Genomic DNA, 22,304 nt, shown 5'->3' on the forward strand with positions numbered 1-22,304 from the left:
TATATTCTAAAACATTAGAGCGAGAGGTTTAAAAGAATACTATTTTATGTAACAAAAATACTTTATGCAGTCATAAAATGTTAAAAATAAATATAAAGGATAATAAGGCTTCAAAATTATATAAATAGATTATCTACAACGTTTAAGGAGTGTCCAGGATCATGGTTTGAAAATATAATAAAAAGTCAAATTTTGACCTACGACGAGCATGTGGGCCGTTAAGCATGATTTCTTTACTATAATAAAAGTGTTAAAGTGTAAATTAATTTTATTTCTTAAATAAATTAATATCTACCCATGTAGGTATTCATTCCATACATTATATTATGTAAAACATGGACCCACAAGGGGGCTGACAGGGCTCTGGGGGGGTCTGTCGCATGGTGAGGCAGCCGGCGTGGCGGGTCAACCAGATAAGTGAGATAAACACACAGCAAATTTGCTCTAATATTTTTTAAAAATTCGCCTGCAGCACTATTTTACTTCATAAATATTAACAATTTAAAATAATATGTTGTTGTGTGTTGCAATTTTTGATACTTTAAGAAATTTTTGTATTCAAGAATACAATACAATACACTGAATAGGTACCCTTAATGTTACCTTGATTTATTGCCTTTATCTTTAGTGATAGGTTAAGAATGTGAATGATACAAAACCAATATATTAAATTTAGATGATATCCAAAAAGTGTGTTTGTGTTTACATCACCTACTTGAAACTTCTTGAAATTGGGTGATGAATAGAAATGAAATTTTGGATGGGATAGTTAAACAAAATTTTCGCACATATCTTATAATATGCATAATTTATTTACAAATAAATCCAATTTAATGGAAAATAAATATCGGGCTTAAATTTAATACATTTTACATAGATACTCTTAAATCAATTTTATTACAGGAGAAGGATTAAAAAAATATGTTTCAAAATAGGATATTTTACAAGGCTAAAATAGTAAGAGAGGTAGAGGTAATAATTTTTAAATACTATAAAATATGACAAAATGGCATGAAATGTACTAATGCAATAGAGTTTTTGTTGTAGATTCTTTATAATAAGGCACTTATAAATAAATTAAAAAAAACTTTGAAAATATTATACTTATTAAAAAAAAATATTGTATTATTATTTTTGTTGTTTTAGTTTTTTAATGATAAGAAATTCACAAAATATAACTGTTATATTTGAATATCTACACAATCGATCTTGTAATATCTATCATAAATTCCTAAGCTCACTTCTTTATCAAATTCACAGCATTTTTCTAAGTATTGGTATCTATTTCATTGTTTGAAGGTGAATTTTTTAAATATGCAGTCTTAGCAGTAAAAATATTCAAATTATAAAATTTCCAGTTCATTTATATGAAATATATACAGTGCCATCTATGATGAGTGAAAAGACAAACAAGCCTTTCTAAGCTGCGATATTATTTATCTACTCTCTCTTTCTTTCTGTTATCATTATCATTTTTATCATGCTCATCATTATCAACAGTTGAGCAATAATAACTCGAAAAATAAAAAAATACAATAATTATTTATAGCAGTGTAATGTATTATAATATAATATTATACTAAACTTAGTCTAATTTGTACAAACTTACTATTAATTTAAAAGATAAATAGCCATCCTTAAGAATTTATTTTGAATTTCTATAGTCATAATAAGCCTCTGAAATATTACGTATTTCTATATTAAGTAATATGTAATTGAATACAATAATTAATTAAAATTAGTGACCATTCTCGAAGTTAATATAAATCCTATCATACACTCACAATATTAAAAAAATAATCACTCAAAATTATCACAATGTCACAAGAGTATTTATTATCAACAGGACAGATCAATGGGACAGGAAATTCATTAATTTATAATTACAAATCCGTATCACATCATTTATACTGAATTGGTACTGATTGTTGAATGCACCAATGGAAAAAATTACACTCTTTGTAAATATTCCTGTCTATTATAGGACTCTCATTGTCAAGTAGGTGAAGTTGGTTTACTGGTCTGATGCCCTAGCCATCGAGGAGAAGATGCTCATGGGTCTCGAAAGCAGCTCCTTTGGTGGACCGTCTTCAACTATACGCCCTCCTTCCATTACAATGACTCTGTCATAATCCATAATCGTACAAAGGCGATGCTAAAATAATGTAACACAACATGAATTTTATGAATTAATTCAAGTGAAATTGTTTTTAAACTGAGTCAATCAAGTAAAAACTAATACCCCATTTACACATGCATGGATTTACTGCTGACATTAAAGATCTACCATCGCAAGTTGGCAGCCGGTCGAATTTGAAACTAAAATTGTCTATCGAGGATAAATTTGTTATAAATGCCATTTAATTTTACAACATGTTTCTCGAATTATGGATTGCATAATATCTGTACAGAAATCTACTACCAATAAAAAAATATAAATTACCATTTTTTTGTTAGTTATGGTAATATTCTAAATGTCATACTAGCGCCCTCGCCAATTTATGATGGTAGATCTATACCAAAATTACTCAAGGCCATAACAAAAAAAGCCGTGTAAATTACAATATTGACACGACAATTGGGTCGTGCGATATCTGCAGCTGCGTAATAGAACGATAGTAGTGAACATGCCGGTAAAAAAACGAACTACACCGCACGTAGACTCATTTTGAGGTTAACCGATTTTCACGACCTGTCCAATAGTACAAAACAATGGTAACATTGTGTCTCATTTATTCTTGAAGAACGAGATTGGCGAGACAATTTTACGTGTAAACAGTTATTATCACAATAGTTTAAAATACACACTATTATTGCAAGTAAATCCATCTGTACAGGCGCTACAATATCGCATTTATACCATGTCGAAAAACCTCGATCACGTACAATGCTGTATAGAACAATATAGAATACAAAATGTAAAATCTAACAAATATTTGATATTTTTTTTGTAAAATCATGAAACCGTATCACATTGAGAGTAAAAAAGGACAGCAAATAAATATTCAATTTTTCAGTAGTGTTGATATCTTTGATGCGAAATTGTAGACCAGAATTAAAATTAAAGTTTACTTTAGCGTAAGGTAATGTGGAATATTTACAGCAATTGTAACGATTGTCCCGGAGGCTGATGAAGGGGTAAGTGCCGAGAGGACTGCAGATTCGGTGGCCGGATCCAGGGCGGCTGTCGGTTCATCCAGTAGCAATAATGCAGAATCTTTGAGTAGGACTCTGGCAACTCCGACTAACTGTCTTTCACCACCGCTCCATCCGGCGCCGCCTTCCACAACACTACCATCTGAAATATTAAGAAAATTAATGAAACCATAAAAAATAGAAAAGTCCTATCAAATGTATCAATCACGTTCATTTAATAATCATCTACTCTAGTTTATGTAGGGTGGCCAGAAGTTCCGTATTTTAGCATGTCCCAATAAAGTTTGTCAAGACACTTAAGTGTCTTATATGCACATAATAATTATCAATACGAATCCTATAAAATATTTGAGAATATTATTTCGACATTGCAACACTGGAACAAAAATAATAATATGTCTATCGACTGATGTTACTGGGTACAGTCTATTATTCCAACCGTAACTTATAATCACCAATTATTTCAGCCAGTGGATTGAGACAACACATAATTTCTGATTTCCAGATTCGACAATTGAAACAATTTTAATACTACATTTTGGGAAAACAAAAGGATAAGTACCTACTGACTAAATTGAAAACTGCACTTTTTATTGTATGAACAGGTGCAAGGAATTAGAATGCTGATAAAATGGTTACCACCAAAAATATCTCACATGTCTCAAATTTGGTGACTCTAATTATACTTTTTTTTTCATTGGCTATACAATCCGCCGTGTATCTTGGCCCCCTCACAAAAAGGTTTCTTTACAAATTTTTTTATGAGAAAAAAACCACTTGCTCAACCTACTAGATCTATGATCCGGCTCCAAACTAGCATGTGAATTTACCAGATACCTCTTACCAGGTCTCTTTTATTGAATTTTTCTACTTATATTATAATATTATTATGGTCTGGAAGAGGAGTTAGACTGTATTACTAATTAATTGAATAATAATTTATTATGAACGGATTTAATTTTTAATTATTATTAACATTATCCAATTCCTCTGTGAGAACCTGTATAATCACTAATCACTAATCAGAATCACTAATGTAGATTATTTGTTTTCATTCAAGACATGTAGGTCTAATTTCGAAATATCGAACTGTGTTTCCCAACACTTGGTTAGAGATTGGATAGACAAAACATTTTTTTTTGTTGCCAACAGAAACTTACCTAAGGCGCCAGGATACGCTGAAATAGCGCTGCTGAGCTTTGCGTCTTTCAGCGCTCGCCATATCCTGGCATCGTCAGGCGGCTGAGGAAATTTTCTATTTCCTGGCACTAAATTTTCTCTAATTGTGCCGCTGAAGAGTGCGCCGTCTTGTGGGGCAGAGGCAATTCTCGATCGAACTTCCCGCAATGGCAGGTTTCGGATGTCCAGCCCGTCAATTTTAATAGTGCCCTCACAAGCCTCTACCATTCTCAGTAATGCCAGCAGAAGTGATGATTTGCCACTTCCTGTGCGACCGCAAATTGCTAACTAAAATAACAATGTTTTAATTAATTAACATAATTATGCATGATATTTCCTAATTAATTGGGAAGAGTGCCGCTTAACATCAAATTTATTATTTATTGACCCTAGTAAGAGCAATAACAAATAACTCGGTATGCATTAGATTATTAATTTCCTTTGGTTTTGTTCGAATATGCCTAATTACAAATTGCTGAATGATACACATTGATAAAGGCCGTGCGTGCCGCTGAATGATGAGAAGGATGGAGCCTAGCAGTGGAGAAGACTGTCATCTGATAATCTGGATTACGATCTTAAGTCATGAGGTCTCGACGAAGAAGAAGAAGCTAAATTAGCGAGATTTAGAATTAATAGTAAATGTTAAAAAACTAGGGATGTTTTTGAAAATGACAGAATGGAGTTGTTTGTTGATACTTTTTCAGTAATGTGCCCATAATATTATCATATAGATACCAAAATAAATGTCTATATTACACTGATTCCATACTAAAGACGTTGAAGAAAACCTTCTTCTATATAGTTAAGATAAACATAAATAAAAATAAAGCACAAAAAAAGATTGCATATCTACTAATTTTTATACACACTGTGGAAAGTAAGAATGGTTTCTTGTTGGTGTTGCTTGTTGATTTTCATATGGAAACCAATGACAGCTCCAACTGGCAGGAAAAAGGTTTCTTAAAGATTTTTGGCTGATACTATTATTTTCACTATCATTAATGTATTCTGATTTACCTTTTGACCTCCTGGGATATGCAAATCTATTTTGTTTACGACCGGTTCCTTTTCGGCACCATATCGCAGACTGACCCCAGAAAATGTAATCTCTCCTTTTGCCGGCCAATTTTCTGGTAACTTTGAACCTGCAAAAACAATTTGTTTTACTAAATTGATAGTAAATATGTTACAAATTATTATTGAGATACAATTACATAAAAATTCATACCATTCTCTTTGTAATCTTCAGTAGGAAGTGATGAGTATTGTTGAACTCTTTCAACTGCACTCATATACATCTCCATGTCAGACAGGAACTTGACAACCCAATTAAGGTAAATAGGAACTAATAAAGTGTAATTTATTGCCAATCCTACAAGTGAAGGAGTCACCGTTTCAGGATACATCTTCGCAGTCAAAAGCGCTGCGTTAACTGCTGCAAAAACGATAAATCCACCCAAATAGTCCTGAAAATGTCAGAACTTTTTATTAATAACCAATCTTATACATATTTTTCATCATAATTGTCTATATACACCCGGGATTCGAACCTAAGACCCATAACTTCATAAGGAGACACATTTGCCTACGTGTCCATGGCGGTCATAGGATATATAGCTTTTAGATGACTGAAATATTTTATTTGTGGGCCAGTTAGATAGATACGAATCAAGGTACGGACGGATCAATGAATTGCAAAGATTTTTTATCGAGCCACTTTTTTGAACAATAATTATAAATAATGGAAAACTGACAATATTAATATTAATTTTATTCATTCATTCGTCATAAGCAGAGCAACTCAATTTGGGTTTTAGAGCTTAGATGTCCCCACACCAATCTAATTGACAGACCAACTATCACAGTCTATGTTTTCCGACTCCCTCTTCCTCTTTCGGTCAACACATTCACTGCTGACCAGATAATTACTAATTAATTACCACCTTTAAATATCATGCTAATTATATCTAATGTCCAATTAATGGTTACGCGCCTAGCGCGTCTTTAGCAAGGAAAGGCTTAAAGAGGAGCCTCTTGGGTAATTGGTTGTTCTTCCAATTTCCTAGAGGAATGGCCAGCCTAACGTAAGCATTTCATTTGTACACGTGAGACGACATACCGTATTGTACCGAATGTGGTATCGATTTTATTTATAATTAATTATAAATCAAGCTACTTACTAATGCGATCCCAAGCCATCGGTTGCTAGAGTTTAATATGATGAAGGCATTGGTGTTGATGTCCATTTTTGTCCAAAGCAAATGAATAAATCGTTCTTGCTGACCGTATGCTCTTATAGAAGACAGGCCACCAAGGGTTTCATTAAAATGTGAAAATACTGGTGATTTGGTGATGGCATCTAGTCTTTGCAACTCTCTGAAAGAAAAACGTTGATGTTAAAGAAGCCCTTAATTTTTAGAGTACCTAAAAAAACAACGATAAATTTAATATTATGACGGTGTTAGGTAAGAAGAGGCCCCACTCCGTTTAAATAAAAATCAAACCGCCACTGGATAGGTTATATTTTTGTTAGTATTTCAGAGAGTTTTGGAGCCCCCATTGCAAACTTTACGAGGAAGCGACTGCCTCAAATGATTCATGTCGAATCATCCCTGATATGTATGGTCTCTTGGTTTCATACTGCACATAAATATCATCTCAGAATCAACGAACTACTGTAATAATATACTGTATGATATGTACTTATCCATATTAATTACCTTAAGGGGAGACATGCTCAGCGTAGGTCAAAATGGAGCTTTTGTTCTATTTTTAAAGCATGATCCTGGACATAGCTTAAACGTTGTAGATAATCTATTTATATAATTTTGAAGCCTTATTATCCTTTATATTTATTTTAAACATTTCATGACTGCATAAAGTACTTTTATTACATAAAATAGTATTCTTTTAAACCTCTCGCTCTAATGTTTTAGAATATAGTCATATTTCAGTACTTAAATGTGCAGTGGTGTTAAAATTTTATACATTTATTAATTTTTAAACGCATTTATAAAACCATCAGTATAATTTATATCGACATTATTATAGTGAAATATTTACGATAAAAAATTATATTGATAATCTCTGTGATCCCAAATTTGACAAGAATTGGGCATTTTATTATTCAAAAAATGGGCAAGATTAACACATTTGAAGATAATTCTAAAGATACTAATTATAATCTATGTCTTTGACCATTTAAACCATTTAAACATCCTGCGAATAATGATTGCTTTATAATAATTATTGACCTAAGAATAAGGTAGTGTTATTTTGAAATACGCCATTTCTTTTGGCATTCCCCAGTGGTTAAGCTACAACATACGGCCGTAGCCATAAATTGAAAAACTATAATTGAAGTAGGGAGTAAAATGATGTTAACGCGCGTGTTTGAACATGTACCGTTTAAGTTTACCGTTTACCGGTTAGGTACATATTCAAACACGCATTGAAAGTAAAATAAAATATATTTTTATATTACCTGGAAGAACACCGGTAGAATTTTTGTACAATATAGTAGACTAAACAGATCGGAAGAGCGATTATCAAAAACCAAGGAGTGATCGCAGCATTTATAAGTATTGCCGATAAACACAGAAATAAAAACTGAAGTAATCTCTGGATAGATGTGGCAATTTTCTGAAAGAAGATATTAGTACATATTATTATATTCATTGAGTGATAAAAAAACATAATTAATAATTAATTGTTTGCCATTCCTTGGACATTTAAATAGAAATTTTCTGACGAGTGGTACCTACAAGAAAATTCCTGGGAGGGTGAGTCCCGCTGATCTGTGAAGAAAAACCGTCATAATTTTACACGCACTTTCACAATTCGACAAGAGGAATAGAAATTAAGGTCAGCAGGTTGAATCAAGCTATAGATATTTCGATTAGCAGGCTGCCGATTGGATGGCTGACAATTATTGTGATGAATTAATATATGATTTTCCAACAAATTTATTTTAATAACATCTCAAGCAACATTTCTGACATATTATGATGACAATAATTTATAACACAATAAATGATACATTTAATTGACATCACATCAATATTATATTGTCGACCTTCAATTAATTCGCATAGATTTTCTTTTCATCGATATAGAAGAAAACTATTACCGTAGACGCAAACCAATTGACAAATTATTATTGATTTTGAAAAGTATCATTTTCTGTCAGTATTACCAGATGGCGATATTTGTTTGAAAATTTAATAGGCGGCACTATATATTCCAAATTTAACCAAGTATATTTTTCTAATAAAGATACTAATTGCATTAAAATACTTCAAAATAAATATATGATTATAAACAGTAAACATAGGTATACTTATATATAAATATATGCAATTTACTTTGGCCAGTATTAATAATCAACGTGTCCGAAAATGGTGCACAATACAGAAAGTTTCACTTCTGTCCTATATGTTCATACTAATTTGGATTGGGAAGATTGAGAAGATTGAGAAGTTAAGAGTAATTTAGCGCCTGAACACGTGCATGGATTTACTTGCACCAATAGTGTTACACATAAAAAGTGCTGACTGTCTCTCCAATGTCATTCTTCAAGAGTAAGCGAGACGCGATGTTGTCATTTTATGCTACTCTCAAAATGAGCCTCTGCGCGGTGTAGTTCGTTTTTTTTTCGGTCGCGATAATGCGTAAGTATGCGAATGTCAGCAGTAAATCCATGCACGTGTAAACGAGATATGCCACTATATTCACGCCAGGTACTCAAATACACATAATATTATATATTATGTATTCAATATCTACACATGAATGTATTGATCATACCTACCTTCTTCATGCGAAAATATTATGTTAATTATAAAAATATTATTTAGGGCATATTACCTTGTCAATTATACCTATATCAGTTGAGAATCGGTTTATAATTCTGCCCAGAGGTGTGGTCTCAAAAAATGTCATCGGGCATTTTATAATATTGTCGATAAGTTTGATATGTAAAGTTTTCCTTGCGAGTGCTCCGGCATATTGTCCTACTGCATTAGACGCCAGGGACATTAGTATTGAAGCAATCGACAGTATTGCGTACACGGTGAAGTACTTTTTCATCTGAAAAAGAATTTTAATTATAACTTGTAAAGTTTATTTATACTGCAACACATATCATTGTTATACGCCGTGGAGTCAACTATAGGTTCGTGCGAGGTACGTGTAATGCATTTAAATTTGCATGTAGTGTCAGTATTTTGTTGTGTATTTTTATTATTTCTTTAATCAGGTGTAATATGTGCTTTAATAACATTCCAACTTAGGTATTTATTTATAATGTATGATTATCTGCTATATACCTATATATTAATTTAGAATAATAATTTCTCTAGAAAAGATAAGATAAGAAAAGAATAATTGTTGTAATACACTTAATAACTTACCGCATTTGAAGGCAATATTTTTCTTGTTTTATCACTAGATTGAGTGATCTATTATCATTACATAATTCAATGAATGAATAATAAATCAAACCTGATCTGTGTCACTTGTCTAAATAAACATAAAAATCTGTACATGGCCAACGTTATTTAATGAGATTGACGTGCACCACTCCGATCAATGATACCACTGTCCAAAGCGTAGCATTATAAATTAGAATATAACGCTCACTATGATGTATAGCATTCAATGCACTTAAAATTGAGTGATGTTTTATAAAATTCTGAGAAGTGCGGTGCACTTGAACCCTATTAGAGCAGCCGCCACTGGTTTTCAATTGGGGGAGAATATAATAAATTGTCAATGACACTTTAAGCTACCGGCTCTTGGGTAAATCCCTTCCCACTGATAAACTATGCATATTATTCTGTATGATCTAGTCATTACATACCTCCTTATCTTCGATGAGTTGAACACCATCTTGAGTTCTGGTAATTCCACTCCATTCGCTCAACCAGACATCTGTGTAGACTCGAAGACACTGCCAAGCCACTGCGGATATCAGGTAAGACGATCCAGCCACAATACCACAGGACTTGAAATATTCTAAATATATTCTTTTAGGTATTGTGCCGTACTCTCTTTCTTCATCAGTCGCCAGCTTATCGGAAGCCGCTACATCAGCACCTGGAAGGAGACGAAATGGAAATTATTACATAATACTCATCACTATTGGTAGGTAAAGTTAGTGTACTGTTTTAAATTATTGAGTATAGAAAGTACTTTTCACCTTTTGAGTGCGGACACATCAAAAAATATCAGACAAAAAACATTGAAGTTAAAGTCCCAACACCAAACCCGCCCCGTACCACCCTCGGTCTTAATCGAGAGTATCACGGGACCCATCAATTGGTGATGTGAAGCATCTAAGAATTGGCCTGGGAGTGTCCTGGGAGAAGATGCCCAAGACTTAGATTGCTACGCTCAAAGTGAGCTCTGACTGAGTTTACTGAGTTTACTCTAATGCAAAGTGCCAGGAAGAGAAAAAGCACATGGAAATTACTAAAAAGAAAATGAACCTACTTGTTTATTAAATTAAAGAACGAAGCTAATCATACAGGCAGCAAAATTTATGTGAAGAGATCTTCACGCCCGTAGTAAGACGCCGCAAATTTTTTGAAAGCAAGATAATTGGCCTTAGTAGCAACCAGGTCGGACGGGCCGATGGGTCCAACAGCTGGTTGGACCGACCTGAGCATTTCCTCCCGTTCGGAGCACATACTCAGACACTCCCATAGGATGTGGTTGGCATCCTGTATTTCCCCTCCGCATGGACATGTCGGACGGCTTACAAGTCCAAGCTCGAAGAGCTTGCCAGCGAATCCACCATGACCAGTCACAAATTGACTGGTGTAATGGTCTGGAGTCAGATATTTGGTTATCTCCATTCGCCACTGTATGTTTGGAAAAAACGTATATGTGTGCCGGCCCTTGGTCGATTCGTCCCACTTTCGCTGCCAGGTCGTAATGGCCGCGTTGAGCGACATGAGTCTTATTCTGCGCCTCAATAATGCTACTCCTTCGCCAGCTAGCCGAGGGGGAGGGACGAGGTGAAAATCACCAACGTCGGCCTCCTCGCCCTTGAGGAGCAATATTGAAGCGCCGCTGACCTGAATATGCAGGTCAAGTGGGAGAATGCCGGCCAGGACCGGGAGCGCGTCAGTTGAGGTAGTACGGTAGGCTTTGGTAATGGACAGAAGCGCGATGCGCTGTCCTCTTAAAAGAGAGATTCTAAGTTTGACACTTTTGGGAATGCGCGGGCACCAAGCACTGGCGGCATAAGCCGCGATTCCCATAAAAATGGCGCCGTAGGCGATCTTGAGCGCCCTTACTTTTAATCCCCATCCTTCACCAGCCATGCGGCCGATCCTCTGGAAGGCCACCCCAGCCTTGTGGACTTGGGTTTCGGCATGGTGTAGGAAATTTAACATTGTGTCCATTTTGACGCCTAGATAGGTGACGATCTTCGACACTTTCACTCTCGTGTCACCGAATCGGACTGTGGGTAGTCTCGAACAGCTAAGTCGTCTCGGTCCTTTAAGGACAATGGCTTCTGTCTTGGAAGGTGCGAATGATAGTCTAGTTAATCTACCCCAAGCCTCAATTGATGCTAAAGCTTCGCCAACGGTGCTCTCAATCTTCGCCCTGCTGTCGGCCTCGACCAGCAGCAGCGCATCGTCTGCGTAGGCAATGACAGTACAGTCGGTTGGAAGCGGAATTCTAAGGAGATCGTCGAAGAGTACGTTCCAGAGAAGGGGCCCGAGGACTGAGCCCTGGGGACATCCCATGCTGGTGTTCCTCTTTATTGTGGTTGAACCAACTCGAAACTCGATCGATCTATTGGTGAAATAACTTTGAATTGACGCGAACAAATTTCCTGGTAGTCTCTTCAGCCGGAGCTTTCGAAGTATAAGAGGCCAAGACGCACTATCAAACGCACCTGCAATGTCCAGGAAAACTCCTAGGACGTATTTACGGCGAGAATTTTCAGCAATGGCAATCACGTTCCTTATGGCGTCGACTGTTGATTTGCCTCTTCTGAATCCAAATTGCTTATCGGAAAGCGGCGAGTGTGTCTCCAGGTGGGCTTCAATCCTGTGGCACAGTAGCTTCTCCAGCACTTTGCCCAGAGCGGGCAGAAGTGTTAGAGGGCGGTAGGCTTTGGGGCTAGACGGTTCTCGGCTGCCAGTTTTGGGGATTACCTTAAGTAAGCCCCTCTTCCAGCAGTCGGGGAACGTGCCGCTTCTGATGCAGTCACTGAGGAGGGCTGTAATCTCTGGCGCGGCGATGGCCCATGTGCGTTTGACTAGTAAATTGTCAATGCAGTCCGGGCCCGGGGCCTTGCCAGCAATCAACGTGCGTATGATGTGGTTGATCTCCTGTTCGGAAGGCAACGATGAGTGATCCGTGTCGATGGGAAGAGAAGCCTCAAAAACAGTACGAGCTAGGTATGTGTATAATTTAGTGTTTCTAAGGCATAAAGCCCACCAAAAAAGCGCTCGATGCGCTCACTACTGAGTAGGCCCCCTCCCACTCGCGCATTACCCTTCACCTATGTAATAAGGGGCCCAAGAATCACAAAATAATTATTATTATCAGCGACTCTCATAACAAAGCAATTAAAATATTATATTATTTCTCGGGGCTTTTAATTAATATTCACGATGACATCATTCTACCAGCGAAATATTGGACACGCAGCAAACTAAACAATGGGTTCACTGTTATTAAATAATGGCTTCTTGCCCGTCTATTGACGACGCTTCGAGGAGCGTGATTTTGCTTGCCGTGTTCAATGAATGGACTACGTTATATTTTCGTTAATTCGTATCGCTGAGAAGCCAAAAAACGATAAATCATGGGGCACACGGGCACAATGCGTCGTCAAATCCAATGTGCGCTGGCGTATTTGATTACGTTGTATTTTCGATGATTCACATAGAATATGCGCGAGCGCCCCGCAAGTCCGCTTTAGTGGACTTTATGCCTAAAGAATCAATTGACCCCGTGATGGGTCCATTCTGGTTATTAGTTCGTAGGTACCATAGGTAAATCACTTTACTGAGGCACCATGGGTACGGAAAAAAACGATTCGCAGTTGTATTGGTACTTAACGTTGTATTCTAATAATTCTACTTCCACTGTGTTAGGTACTTCTCGGCGGCTGTATAAATGAATGAATGTTTGACTATTAAGTGCGCCTATTAACAATAATTATTCCTAGTATTCATTGACTTATGACCAAGTTACGTTCCTACATTTTTGTCGTAAGTCGAGATTTATATAAAATACTAGCTGACCCCGCAAACGTTGTTCTGCCATATAAATTATTTCTAGTGAATATTTTGGTTGTTAAATAAAAAAATAACGAATGTATCGTAAGTGTGTGGGGATGGGATATATGACAGAAACAGGAATAGAGCGCTGTAGACGATGACCGCCGATAAAAACAAAAAAACATCAACCATTCATTTTCTCAATTCAAAATGAGTAATGATGTTCATAATGAATGAATTACCTGTGACAGGATCTCGTTGTTTAATGTTTATGCAATATCCGTCTTGTCCCTTCCAGAAAATTAGCGGATATTGGAGAGCGTCGTATGAACGGTGTGTGTCAGCGATGAACTCCAGATTATTGTTTCTTCTTCGAATCACGATTTCTCGCGTCGATGTGCGGTCGCCAACCATGATTCCAGCAATGTCGTCAACAACAGGCGCATTGAATCGACGCACGTGCTCTTCAGCTGGTGTTTTATCAGGATTGATGACAATAGCGTGATTGTCACTTTGCAATTCGTGCATGTGTGCTTTGAAGAATTTCAATAATTCATTGTGCTCATTCAACAGGGCGTCGAGTTCGCCGACGATGCGCCTGGCATTAGGCAAATTGAGGCTATTGTAGCCGCAACTTGCATCCACATGATTGATGTCCTCACCGCCCATGAAGTAGATTTGTAAAAATGTATGTGGTTCGTTTGGCATTGGAAGCAATGAGCCTACTTTGTGGTATACTTGGCCTTTGATTTTGAACGTAGAATGGAATTGTTGACCATTTGCCGCAGTATTGTGAACTATTTCTGTTGCTCCGGACGAAGTCATTTGGAAGCATGAATTGAATGTGCAAATGGACTTCAGGAACAGGTTTGAATCTGGAACCGTGCCGATGAGCAAGCCGTTCAATGGTTCTGGTGGGATCTCAATTTCTGGTAGTTGCACTTTTCCTGATGCGCAACAAATCCCGGCTGACTCATGTTTGAATTTGAGCGCATGACAATGGGGACATTCTTTGTCCATAGCACCAATTAGCACTTTAGGATGAGCAGAATATTCAATATCTGGCTCGTACTCGAATGCGAGACGAAGGAACGAAGCGGATGTAAATGTTCGATGTACTTGTTGGCGTTGTCGGTCATTTGCTCTGCGTGTGTTAACTACGAACCTCGTCTTCCAATTGTCGTTGTTGATTTCGTTCAGCTCGTGCCTCTTGTGATTGAGATGCACGCAATTGCGACATACTTACACGCACGTTTTTGTTATCTTGTTGGATTTTTTCGTCTGTTCTTTCTGCTCTACTATTTCGCATGTTTGTTGCTTTATTCTTTCGACGGCCCAAATAACCCCCTTTCGTCTTACTGGCATTGTGCACTGTAATACACGCACATAAAAATAGATAAATTAAAATAAATCGTACAAAATTTTGCACGCACTGCATTGTGATATGCCGAATGAAATGTCAAAATGACGCGACGCTTCTCTTGAATTCTTCTCGGACGTAGCGCCATCTGTCATTCAACAACATAAATAATTTCATTCTGTTTGAAATACGAACGACGGTTAAATTTGTTCATACAAAAATAATAAAATCGCGATTAAAAAATGGGAGGGTGGGGGTAGGAGGGTGAAAATTTGTGGTTATAGGTATTTTTTTATGCCAAATAATAAAAAAAATACAAAAAAAAAATTGTCAAAAAAATAAAAGAAAATTTTTCTGGATAGAGATACCCTAATCACCTAGCGGTATGAAATATACTTGTTGACCTATTCTCATACCTAACAAATACACATAAAAAAATTCATAAAAATCGGTCGAGCCATTTCGGAGGAGTTCGACCACAAACATCGTGACACGAGATTTTTATATATATAGAGATTATAATTATCTGGCACTGTCGCTCGTGATGTAAAAATCAATGAATAATGATTTAACAATTAATTAATAGACAAAAAAATCGGTCGTAAGTCAAGGAATACTTGTATTCGAACTTACAGAAAGTGTCATCATCAGGAAAGTCTTCACTGATGTTGGAGTTAGTTGATATGAGCCTTCGAACCGGAGTATGTTCTTTTTCAACATTAGGAGAGATAACAGGATTCCTGAAAATGAGTTCAAGTTGTAAGGATATATTTTTTCATTTAATGTATCATACCTCAAGTACTTAACGAATTATCAACATCTGAATCTTTGCAATGTCTGGGAAATTCTTTTACGAAACTAAAAAAAACTATTCATACCTATGACATAATATAAAACTTTCATAAATGAGAATCAAAATACATTTTTTTATGTTTAAATTGACTGTGTTCGCACTCAGGTGCTGATAATGAATACGTACCTATTTTGTTTCAAATACTAACTATTTTTTTACCTAAACCAAATGTTTAATTACCTACTTATTTCAAATTTAGATAAAATAAATTATATAATTTATTTTGAAGTAACGCCTACTGAAAAATACACAAGACTTAAGAATGTTAGATTTTTTCTTATTCAACATACATAATATTGAAAAGCCTCAGAATAAAACTTCAGTGGTATTTCAGATATGAGTACGAATCTCACGCGATCTGTTTTTATAATATGATAACGTTAAGTCAACGTTAAGTTAAGTTAACGTCAAGTTAACGTAAGACTTATTTTGGATACAAAGTCGCATAGTATACCAAATTAATAGGTTTTAATTTTTTTCAATTCATTGCGACTTATTTTTTTATTGTGTGATATTAAATTACAATATAATATTTTGTATGGTAAAACTCATTCAAATTCGAACAATCTCACTGAAATTAAAATGGCTAAAAAATCTTTCTTTTTCATAAACCTAACATAAAATTAGGAAGACCTATCAAAAGGGCATATTTTTTTTCGACCATGTCCGATCTTAATAAGATCATATTATGGGCCTCAACATGCTATACTTACTATCTATATCTCTAAAATGAATATTAAGCCTTGTCCAAGCCGTGGTGTAAGAGCTGTTTTGACCAAATTTAAAAAGAGATTGTCGTGTATTAAAGTTACGTAGTATATAAAAAAACAACTATAAATATGTGCAGAAGAATATTACGTGAAAAGTTTTAAAGACATATTTTTTTATTACCTTTTATTACTTCTACTTTTAACGGTGCATGGAAAATACACGCATTTGTTGGGAGAGGCAAAAACGAACCCAATCGCCTTAGGGCGGACGTGCTCAGCGTAGGTCAAAATAGAGCTTTTATTGCATTTTCAAACCATGATCCTGGACATTCCTTAAACGTTGTAGATAATCTATTTATATAATTTTGAAGCCTTGTTATCCTTTATATTTCTTTTAAACCTTTGTTGACTGCAAAAAGTATTTTTATTACATAAAATAGTGTTCTTTTAAACCACTCGCTCTAATGTTTAAAATATGGTCATATTTCAGTACGTGAATGTGCAGCGGTGTTAAGATTTTTACATTTATTAATTTTTAACCGCATTTATAAAACCATTAGTATAATTTATGACGAGATTATTTTTGTAAAATATTTACGATAAAAAATTATATTGATAATCTCTGTGATCCCAAATTTTACAAGAATTAGGCATTTTATTAATCAAAAATGGGCAAGATTAATACATTTGAAGATAATTCTAAAGATATTATTTATAAACTATGTCTTTGACCATTCAAGTGTGATAAACATCCTACGAATATTGATTGCTTTATAATAATTATTGACCTAAGAATAAGGTAGTGTTTTTTTTAAATACGCCATTTCTTTTGACATTCACCAGTGAATAAGCTACAACATACTGCCGTAGCCATAAATTGACAAACTTTAATTGAAGTAGGGAGTAAAATGATGTTAACGCGCGTGTTTGAACATGTACCTACCGTTCAAAAAAAAAAAATTTTTTTTCGGTTAAGTACATGTTCAAACACGCGCGTTAACATGATCTTAGTCGATACTTCAATTTTAGTTTGTTAATTTATGGATACGGCCGTATGTTGTAGCTTAACTACTGGGGAATAACAAAAGAAATGGCGTATTTCAAAAAAACACTACCTTATACTTAGGTCAATGATTATTATAAAGCAATCAATATTCGTAAGATGTTTATCACACTCGAATGGTCAAAAACATAGCGTATAAATAATATCTTTAGAATTATCTTCAAATGTGTTAATCTTGCCCATTTTTTGATTAATAAAATGCCTAATTCTTGTCAAATTTGGGATCACAGAGATTATCAATATAATTTTTTATCGTAAATATTTTACAAAAAAATCTCATCATAAATTATACTAATGGTTTTATAAATGCGTTTAAAAATTAATAAATGTAAAAAATCTTAACACCGCTGCACATTCATGTACTGAAATATGACTATATTCTAAAACATTAGAGCGAAAGGTTTAAAAGAACACTATTTTATGTAATAAAAATACTTTTTGCGGTCATCAAACGTTTAAAATAAATATAAAGGATAACAAGGCTTCAAAATTATATAAATAGATTATCTACAACGTTTAAGGAATGTCCAGGATCATGGTTTGAAAATGAAATAAAAGTTCCATTTTGACCTACGCTGAGCATGTGCCCCCTTAAGTATATCGTATTTTCGCTGTGCATGTATAGGTTTAATTAATTGTTGTCTATGAACAAAACTTACGCAATAATATGCGTTCAAAATAATAGATTTGCCGATGTAGGTGTCTATTGAAAAATTGTAGGTACCTAATTAGTAATCACGTACATAATATCCGCTGGAAAAATAGTATGAATGCAAATGAAGTTCATTTTATACTTAGTACATATTGAATATTAATTTATTTTTATTTCAGCTTGAACTATTCATTACAGAGCCCATATTATCTAATGGAAAACGTGTCTGAAATTCATGCTATAAGTATCTACACACTTTTACCGTATTGACATATCATTAAATGTATTTTTATAGGATGGTTTTATTTATTTATAATATAGAAACACTTTGGGCCCACGTTGGTCGCCAGTTATAGTATGTTACAGTATTATTTATAAAATAGAAACACTTCCGGTTTTAGTATTTATTCAGAGTTCACAGAGAATACTTCAAACGGTACACGAAAATAGATTAACAAGATAAGATGACTCGCTTGAACAAATAACTAGATGAACTTGCCAAAGGATTAGTTCTGTTCAGGTAGGTATCACATTTGACAACTAGATACCACACTTATTACTAGAAACAAATCTCGATAGTGTAAGGTGCTTAGTTTCAAAATAGAGGACATGTATGGATAAAAGGATCAGAGCTAATCAGACTAAGCTGACTGGCTGTAAGACTGTGAGAGATATAAATTACGGAGTCATCATATAGTTAAATCCTCATCCGACTACATAGTGCTTGCGGCGTCCAGTCAATGGGTAGCGCCATCTACGGGTCTCTTTAAGAAGTCACGCCGCTACACATAGAGTTAAATCTTAATCTGCCTACATAGCGCTTGCGGCGTTCAATCAATGGGCCGCGCCATCTATGGGTCTCTTTTCGAAGTCACGTATATATTATGTTATATTTAATACTAACTTGGGTTTGGAGGTTGATCTTGAAAGTAGCCGATTGATGAGACTTCTCTGTCTCGTTATTTGGGGGGCATCAACTTGAGAATCGATCAATTTTTGTTGTGATACAGGGAACAAATTTCTCAACAAATATCTTTGTTGGCCATTGTCTCCGGGCTGTCTCGTGCGACTTCAAAAATAAACACAATCATAAATAATTGTAAATACATAGGCATATTTATTTGAGTCTAGGGCATATATCCAATTATTGGCAAAGTCAACACAATATTGCCCCAGTGGCGTAGTACCTCATCGCAAGAATATGCAAAGCATTGAGGCCCAGCCGGACAAAGGGCCCAAAATCTCATGCCGGTAGATTTTAATGAATTTTATATTCGATAATAGACCATTCACAAAAAAATAGATTGATAATTAAATAAACCGAAGTCCCTTTATTTCCCCAGTATTTATAGCTACGCCACTGTATTTAAATTAATATTCGTTTGCTTTTTTATAGTTCTATATTTTACTGTTTACTGTTTACCAAAATCCAAAAAATATTAATAGGTGTTATAGGTAAAAACTATTTGACTATGTTGACAGTATTTTTTCAATCGTGCGAAACCGGTCAATGTAGATTTTTTTTTTTAATTTTGGACTGTCCGAATTTACCATTATCTAGAATCTTGATTTTAGAGTGCTTACCTACTTTCATCTCAATTAGTCCAGATAATTGTAGTATATTTGTAGTAAAACCGTCTTTTGCTCTCAGTTTTTTGTCATATTATACTGTACTTATCCATTTAATATTATGGGTAATATTTTGAATTTATTTTTTCCGACCATGTCCGATCCTAATAGGATCATATGGGCCTCCACAAAGTAGAGGGTTGTAGGGGATAATATTTTACCAATATAATATTGTATTTTGATTGAATTTAAAGCCGCTTAGCACCTGGCGGTAAACAGTATCGGAGAGCATCATAATATAGCAGTAAGAAAGATAACTAAACCTAAAAAAGTGTTACATAAGAGATATTTTTATTAAAAAAATAGTTAACATATCATTTCTAGTGTAAACATCGAGTCTTCAAACATTTATAACCCACATTCAATATTGATTTAACATTGATAAACACTTAGTTGCTCCGAAAATAGCAGCGTTTACCAAAATATTCCGACACGCGGTTTGTTTATACATGTTTATACATCAATAAAATAATCGTATACTCACCTACCGATTAGAAAATTTAAGCATTTCGAATATATTGGTTCTTGTGTCCAAAATCTAACGAATTGAATAAAATATATATAATTTATAAGCAGAGACTACATAATTTTATTCGAAAAATATAGCATACCTACATCCATGTTTACAAAGTAAACTTTTCCATTTATATTTTTATCTTCGTTAGCTATTTAAAGATATTGTTGTGAATTCATAAGTAAAATTCGTGATTGACTCGTTCCATACCTCAAAAGATATGGACTGCATGTCCGATTTAGCTATCTGACTTCTTATGGGGTAGGTAGATGGTACGTATACCTAGTCTATATTATTATTATTCATAATACGTGCGGGTCTATTATATACAATAGGCGACTATCGACCGCTAAAATGCTAATGTGATAATGTCTTAGTATTTGTTACATACATTTTATATTGAAATATTATAATTGTAATTGTATTGTAATCAGTTAATCAGTCGAAACTGTCTCTCTCTCGCTCTCTCTCTATCGCTCATGCTCTAAATTTTAGCACAGGCAGGGGGCATGCCGTTAAAATATATCATTTATTGCAACAATTAATACCGGCTAATTATAATTGTTACAATATGTGTTAATAATTTGATACAAACATACCCTAGTTAGCGGTTTTAGCGGACGAAAGCAGCCTTTTGTATAGAATAGATCCGGTGAAGGCACAAAATTACACAATGTTTTTTAAAATATAAATAATTGGTTAATATTAATCCATTACAAATGGGGATTGATTTAATGTGTTCTAATTGGAGAAAAGTCATTTTTATCTACCGTTTAATAATATTAGCGGTATTGTCAAATATAAGTAATTCGCAAAGTTAAGAAATGAGAACAATTGGATTAATCGCAAGCTAAACCCTCAGAGATAGTATACAAATAAACAGATCTAAGAATGTGTGATGTTGAGGATGTGGTTAGATGGGTAAGACTAAGGAAAAATGCTGAAATGTATACGTAGAAAAGATTGGCAAAACTAGAATCCCAAATATCTCACTAACCAATAAGAATAAGAAGTTGAAGAAGTTTTATTTAATACCTCATATTTACTTCCACGTCAGCATTGGGGTTACAATGAATAATTGGCGATGAGGCTTGCCGCGACATGGGTGCAGGCTTAACTCTATGTTTGGAAACTTGCAATGAAGATGATCTCTCGGCAGTCTTGTGTTTCCTGGACCCAACTCGATCGACAGCATTCTGCGAGAGTCTGTGCCGTCGAGTGGATGACCTTTTTGGAGTGGTGCTTCGAAGAGCTTCATCGTCACACTCGTCGGATGGTAGTAAGAGGTCGTGGGTGAAGTACCTCGATCCGTGGAAGGTCGGGAAACGCTTTCTGAGAGGGATGAATGAAGGCTGAAAATTACAAAAAAATATATATAAGTAAATGAGTAATATAATTTCCGATCACCATAAACGAGTTTTTTTGCATTTCGCTCACAAACTGTGATTTTGAAAATAGAAATATTATCTTCCGTACACATAGGATCAGTGATTCCGAAGTTATGTGAGTCATGTTAGGGGTTCCTCGAAAATTCGCAAAATCTCTTGTAGAAATAAACTTGAAAAATCTTTAGTAATATTATACTAGAAAAAAACAACTATTTTAAAAGTTTAGTTTGATTAGACACCACATCATATTTACTATCGAAGTACATTGGGGAGGGAATAATAATAAATAAAGGAATAAACATTGAATAGTTAAGTTGTCAGTAATCAGCTCTGATTATTAGATTTAAAAGCGTTTAAAAATGCCCACCAACGCTACAGTCTCGATCTATTTATGGATTGTTAGCTGTGTTTTATTGACCTGTGAATATATTATAATATAATATACTTATATAGAAATATGTTAAAATAACTCGTGTATCCAAAGTATATAAAATTATTTTTATGCATTAAGTGTAGATGATAAATTTTAGCCTGCGGTGCAAGCAGGCAAAA

General features: G+C 34.7%; 1 protein-coding gene across 4 annotated transcripts in view; it reads right to left on the reverse strand.

Moving 5' to 3' along the window:
• Nucleotides 1-1,883: 1,883 nt before the first annotated feature.
• Nucleotides 1,884-22,304, reverse strand: part of Sur (Sulfonylurea receptor) — a 64,671-nt gene continuing 44,250 nt past the window's right edge. For all 4 annotated transcript variants that reach the window (XM_085957558.1, XM_085957555.1, XM_085957557.1 and 1 more), the window contains 12 exons: nucleotides 21,400-21,716; nucleotides 19,126-19,290; nucleotides 15,577-15,683; nucleotides 10,199-10,434; nucleotides 9,205-9,426; nucleotides 7,823-7,980; nucleotides 6,519-6,714; nucleotides 5,567-5,804; nucleotides 5,356-5,483; nucleotides 4,317-4,623; nucleotides 3,102-3,298; nucleotides 1,884-2,155 (listed from right to left, as the gene is read on the reverse strand). In XM_085957558.1, the coding sequence (XP_085813684.1) occupies nucleotides 2,015-2,155; nucleotides 3,102-3,298; nucleotides 4,317-4,623; nucleotides 5,356-5,483; nucleotides 5,567-5,804; nucleotides 6,519-6,714; nucleotides 7,823-7,980; nucleotides 9,205-9,426; nucleotides 10,199-10,434; nucleotides 15,577-15,683; nucleotides 19,126-19,290; nucleotides 21,400-21,716 (2,412 nt within the window). In that variant the 3' untranslated portion in view covers nucleotides 1,884-2,014. The remainder of the gene's footprint in view (nucleotides 2,156-3,101; nucleotides 3,299-4,316; nucleotides 4,624-5,355; nucleotides 5,484-5,566; nucleotides 5,805-6,518; nucleotides 6,715-7,822; nucleotides 7,981-9,204; nucleotides 9,427-10,198; nucleotides 10,435-15,576; nucleotides 15,684-19,125; nucleotides 19,291-21,399; nucleotides 21,717-22,304) is intronic.

The sequence above is a fragment of the Rhyacophila brunnea genome, unplaced genomic scaffold, assembly GCF_057557595.1.
Source record: "Rhyacophila brunnea isolate RB1 unplaced genomic scaffold, BYU_Rbru_1.0 scaffold_7, whole genome shotgun sequence".
Classification (NCBI taxonomy): domain Eukaryota; kingdom Metazoa; phylum Arthropoda; class Insecta; order Trichoptera; family Rhyacophilidae; genus Rhyacophila; species Rhyacophila brunnea.